Raw genomic sequence first — 6,278 nt, 5'->3', positions numbered from 1 at the left:
GGCTCAATATATACATTCATATCTTTAACTTGGTACTTGCCTAGTGGAATGAACAAAAACATTACATAATTATTATGACCATTTTACTACAATATTTATAATTAAATGTAGATGACTATTAAATGATAAAATACTTGGAAAAATCATTGCCAACATTATGTGCTCCCTCTTTATTGACATCCATGGAGGAATATTATTGTTGATAACAAAAATAGGCCACACTGAGTAAACAGATCTCAACTCTCCAAATGGATTAACACTATTCACTGCCAATGAAAGCCTGAGATTATGAGGTTCTTCTTTAAAGTGTGGCCACTTTTCCTCTATGTCCATAAATGTTGAACCATTTGTAGGCATTCAAATAATGTCATCTCGACTTCTATTGTGTGCATGGTAATCCATAAATTGTGCCAAGCTAGTGCACCTGAATAATCATTGCATACGTGGAATAATGGGAATATAATGAAGAACCTTGCGAGGCACCTTTTTTGTTATTTGATCTGTTCAATATCTACTGATATGACATCCAGGGCATTCTGTTCCAAATTCATGTTGTTTATGATATATAATATGATCATTGGGACAAGCATCTATTATTTGATACTCCATTCCAATATCTTTCATAATGGCAGATAATTCTCGGTATGAGTGAGGTAGAATATTTGATGGTGGTAAGAAAAACTCACCTATCAATCTACAACAAAAAAAAAAGTTTGAGGTGTTAATATAAAGAATATTAATGGTACATGATTCACCATTTATTAACTATAATGACATGTATGACACACCTTAACATACATGAGATTGATATGTTGGATAAACCATTCATAACCTTCAAGTTCACCAACAACAATACAACAGAGAGAAGAGTTGTTTGGGAGCCTTTGTAAAGGGGCTCATATGCCTTCTCAAGAAGAGGTAAATCATGAACATCAAGGTCATCCTAATCATCATGATTAGTTGTGCCAATACTAAATGTTTCATGGATCAATGTATTTGTACCATCATCTTCAATTGTGTTTTCTAGTGCATGATCGTCATCTTCCATGGGATCATTATCTTCAGCTTCAATATTCACACCTCCATGTTCCTCCACTTTGAAAACCATATTCTTTAGGTTGTGTTGGTCCATATCATGTGCCCTGGGGTGCTCGACCTATATAAAAATGATCAACATAAATAAACCATGATCATGATCTCATTATCAAGTGATTTCTTATGTATATAAATTGTTAAAATGATATAATGAACAACTTACTAGTGGATGATAATCATGTCCCCCTTCAATGTGACCATGTTGCCTACAATGTTTCTTAGTTGTTTTGATTAAAAGTCTTCTAGTCTTTAAGCCCTTACAAATTTTGTAGGGACAATAACTTTTCCCATCACCTTTTCTTTTCAAGTTAGACCATAATCTAGCAATTGTCTCCTTATTTGGTTCTTCGCTGATATTATCTGACATGGTCTTTCTTCACAAGCAAAAAAATCAGGCTATGGAAACTTCAGTACAAAAGCTTCACAAAAATTGCAAATCAAACCAAAACCATTTAACTCTTCTTTTTCATCTTAAAACATTGAACTTAATAGAGAACATATTTAATGTAGCTAATTGTGTGAATTTCTGAGCATTGTGTCTGCAAATTATTACTAAAAGTTTTCCTGTTGCAGACTTTCTGAGAGACATTTTTGAGTATTCTAAAGCCTTGGTTCTTGTATTTTCATTGGTGATAAGTTGGAAACTTTATGGCAGACCTGTAGCCAATCAATCTAATTTTGACAAGTTATACACCAAGCAAACAGGCATCTAGAACTAGCATTTTTGCAGGTCACCCCTACCCTATGCTATGGGTATATGACTACCCAGAACTCCAGTTTAAGCATCAATCCTGGAAATGATCAGTATATGACTACCCAGAACTCCAGTTTAAGCATTAAGTTACATCATTATTGACCTTACTTTGGGATGCTATGTATGCGATTGGAACCTTTTGTAAGGTGTGATCAATGTGCTATCATAAATGCAAAGCCGAAACCATTTTGATGAGATCATGATCCCACTAATACTATTTTGCCTTGTTAATTTTGCACCTACAAAAATGATAGAACTAGATATAATATGCCATCAATGCCCATATACCAACAATGCTCAAGATGAGCCACTTAGAGGTAGAGTTTAACCACTTTCCATATAGGTAGATTATCTCTAACCTCATTTTCCCTATAGGTAACTGATTAGGTTCATTTTAGAGTCTTATTTCCAAATATGTACCTCTATGTTAGCTGTTTGCTTTATTATTTGCCTATTTATGCTTAATCTTGTCAATTTTACATAATTTTACTTAGTTCTTGCATCTTCAATGAAATTATATCTAATTATATCCAATCACATCAAAATGGAACAATTAATCATATTGTTGGTCTCTCCTAGAGGAATTAAATTGAACCAAATTGACTATTCCCCAATAAAATGTTTTGAAATGGTGAATGTATAAGTTTGTAGTTTACTTTCCTAGACTAGGACCCCATTTCGTCAACATTTCACTATGAAAGCATAAATATTTTTTCTTGAAGAGAACATCTTACAGATTATGCTTCAATGTATAACACATTTTCATAATCAATCATTTGACTTCACATGGATAAAAGAATTCACATATTCTAAATCATGATCTGATGATGTCAACAACTCATATGCAACTATATGGCATGCAAAGCATTTATTTTAACATACACTTATTCATCCACATTGGAGGGATAACAATACAAGGCTCACATATTGGTCTAAGAGGATGCCATGGTCTCACAAAGTAACCAAGAACCATATGAAATGATGGTCTTGAATCCACACACAACTAGGGAGGATCCATACGATTATGTATGACTTCCCCCTTGTTTTTTTAATGGGATTAGCCTCCAAGACATAGCCATAAATAACCACTAAGAATGTACAAGTGGATCGTAGCTACCCATACAGCAAACACTTACCCCTATCCTCAAATTTTTATGTTTGATTCCTTATATACACTCATCTAAGGTTATCTATGTCGATCTTGGTGAGGAATCACATCACAACAAAGAAGGCAACATTTAAAAATAGCAAGAGTTTCACTAAACTACCAAAGATCATAAATATTGGGGTAAGTGTATGCATTGTTGCATCCTAGGGGCTAGATATCCACTACCCTTGTTGCATTATTATAGTACCAATAATAAGTCAAATAAATGTGTTCAATTCCAATAGAAAATCAAACATAGCCACAATAACTACACAATAGAGAAAAATCACAATAGTGATTAAACTAATTCAAACAACATAAAATAAAATTGTTGGCCCATGCAACAAAGATGAGAGATCATCAATAATTGAAGGAAACTTCACAATCCTTAAAAGTGCACATTACATAACTACACGACTAGAAATTGTGGCTAAATAGAGTGAAGATTCATCATGACTCCAATAATAGTCCCTCATGTGTGCATTTGTGGCATGAACACAAAAACTCCCACATGGCATGGCCATGTACCTAATGGAGAAGACATGCCTAGGATACATGCCCAAAAAACATGGCTATAATAATAGTCCCTCATGCATGCATTTGTTGCCTGCACACTACAAATCCTAGCATATCATGGCAATACACCTCATAGAGAAGACACACCTAGGGCCACATTGCACATAAATACACTATTCCTCTATGTCCATAAATACACTATCCCTTAGGTGAATATGTCATATCCTTAAATGAATCCTCCTTGTCATCATCCTAAGTCCTCTTTTTGTTAAGTCTCATCCCTTCATCTTTAGGAAAATCCACCTATCCTTATGTGAATCTACTTTCTCTTAGGTGAATCTATTTCACATAAATCATTTATCTTATCCATCTTTCTTACGCAAATGGTGAATTTTTCCTATCCTTAGATGACTACACTCCCATTTAGGTGAATCTATCTAGTTTTAGTCTCCTTCCATTATTTTGTCCAAATTTGTATCCTCTAGTTTACATGAATCTATTTGTTCTTAGGAAAATCAACCCTATCATTCTAAGGAAAATTCACCTTGTCATCATCCTTAATCATCTACCTTTCAAGTGTATAGTCCATCCATCCTTGGGAGAATCTAACATATTATTGAGTTCAAATCCTCATGAAATATAGTCATGTTTATCTCAATGATGGCTCCAAGTGCATCTACTTATTGCTTGATCTTCATGGTGATGGGATTCACTTTCATGAATATGATGGGGTGTTCAGCAAAACAACATGTGGTGGGGGATGACAGAGGATGGGATCCTGCCTCAGATTTCAAAGGATGGGCTTCCCAAAAGATCTTCCATGTTGGAGATAATCTTTGTAATATTGCCCTTCCCTTGTTATAAATTTGTTCAGAAATTTTAGTAAGCCCTTTGATTAGGGTTTATAGGTTATATATGTATGGATGCTATTGGTTCTTTCATATCTATTTAAATCCCATATGTAGATATTAGATTGGATCTTTCACCATGCCCTACGCCATGGTGAGTGCCTACTTTTAGATCTTGTCAATCTCTTTTGAGTAGCTCTTTTAATCGGCTTATGGCAGTCAAATTTGGGTTTGTGGAGAACTTAAAGAATAGATCTTTCTTCTAATGAAAATTTTAGGTTAGATAAAGTTTGGCCTTTGTGCCCAAAAAAATGATGGCAAACAACTACATTTTGACATTTGACAGGGTTTGCTTATGCTTCCTCTCAACAAAGCGTATTGGAGCTGAAAAGTCAAGAAGAGTTTGAGAATTGTGATGTGAGCAATCCAATCAAGCTATATGATGGAGGGCTTGATGCAGTCCCACTCATTGAAATGGGTGATAGATATTTTACCAGTGGAAATGCAGAAGACTGTCAATGTGGAATGAAAGTGCACATTAATGTTTTATTTGATGGACTCGATAGTGGCCAATCTGACAATTTCGATGTAGTTTCAGATGGGCTTGACAATGTGGCCAAAGATTTGGGTTTAGATTTATTATCAAATGGAATGGAGCATTATATTGTTGCTTCTGTTGGTGATGATTCAATGGAGGAGGGGGCAATAAAGGAGGTAATTGCTGAAGGGCCCACATCATCATGAAGGCAATTATCTGATTGCCCTCCATCAATTCTCATAAACCTCACACTCTCCATTTGTGGCACTATTATCACCATGCTTTAGCTTATCAACTCTTTGTTTGATTAAGAACATATATATATGTATCTTGTAAAATGTTTGCCAGCATCCTCCCTACATGTGCCAAAATAGGAGCTTTGGAACAAGGTATGGACATCCATCAAAGCATAATCGAAGGGGTTTTTTGTCAGAAATTAGTTGCAAATGCTCCAATAACAAAAATCGCAAAATGGGGTAGCATACACACGGCATGTGAACTGTATGACAGAATACCTAAAAGAGATGTCATTTCATGGAATTTTAAGATCGCAAGATATCACAAAATGGATTAATTCGCAAAAAAAAACCAGTTGCCCTTGATTGCAAAAAAAAATTAGTTGTCCTTCATTGAAAAACAAAGAGTTCCTTTGATTGCAAAAAAAACCTTACCTTGCTTGTGCAGAGATCGCTCCAGCGAGGGGGGCAAGGAGGGAAGACGGTTGCCGCTTGCTTCGGTCGGTTTGCTTTCAAAATGAAAATGTGTTGTGTTTTTTTTTTTAATAAAATGCCCAAGGTCATTGGAATTCCGACGAACACGGGCATTTAAAAAAAAAAAATCAAATTTTCACACAATGCTCCTTGTTCATCGGAAACCTCCATCAGAATTTGACCCCAAATGTATTAGTGTCTCTATGTTCCTAACTTATCTACCAATATTCTCTCTATCTACCAAATCACTCACTATGGGAATGGTAAAAAGGTTGAGTTTACACCTGATTCAGTTGTGGTAAACAAACTTGATAATGATGCCTTGGTAGCAGTGGGACAATTCAATGACAACTCAAGGCTTTATTCATTCTCCCACTTTGTGCCAAGTTCTCCTTCTAGGGCCTTGCTTACTCATTCAAATTTAGAAAGTAAGCTATGGCATGAGCAGTTTGGTCACCTCAACTACCGCTATCTTCAGCAACTCAGCACTAAAGACATGGTCACAGGTCTACCTCAAATTAGTTTTTCAGATGGTGTATGTTTAGGATGTTCCATGGGAAAGCATCCCAAGGAGAAGTTTGATAAGGGGAAAGCTTGGAGAGCTTTGGAAGTTCTTCAACTTGTTCACAATGATGTAGAAGGTCCATTTCCATCACCTTCATTTAGTAAG

General features: G+C 35.5%; 1 protein-coding gene across 1 annotated transcript; it reads left to right on the top strand.

The window, feature by feature from the left end:
• The first annotated feature begins 4,172 nt into the window (after positions 1-4,172).
• Positions 4,173-5,104, top strand: LOC131857438 (mavicyanin-like). The gene is made up of 2 exons (XM_059210031.1): positions 4,173-4,350; positions 4,707-5,104. Exons 1-2 carry the CDS (start codon positions 4,173-4,175, stop codon positions 5,102-5,104), a joined length of 576 nt encoding a protein of 191 aa, XP_059066014.1.
• The last annotated feature ends 1,174 nt before the right edge of the window (positions 5,105-6,278 follow it).

Source organism: Cryptomeria japonica, chromosome 1 (assembly GCF_030272615.1).
Source record: "Cryptomeria japonica chromosome 1, Sugi_1.0, whole genome shotgun sequence".
NCBI lineage: Eukaryota > Viridiplantae > Streptophyta > Pinopsida > Cupressales > Cupressaceae > Cryptomeria > Cryptomeria japonica.
Note: the sequence above shows the minus strand (reverse complement) of the source record. Positions and strands in the feature narration are given on the sequence as shown.

Excerpts from the sequence above, each read along its gene's own strand:
- LOC131857438 (XM_059210031.1), top strand. The coding sequence starts at position 4,173 with ATGGCTCCAAGTGCATCTACTTATTGCTTGATCTTCATGGTGATGGGA. Across the intron at positions 4,351-4,706 it reads CCATGTTGGAGATAATCTTT|GGTTTGCTTATGCTTCCTCT; the intron begins GTAATATTGCCC and ends GACATTTGACAG.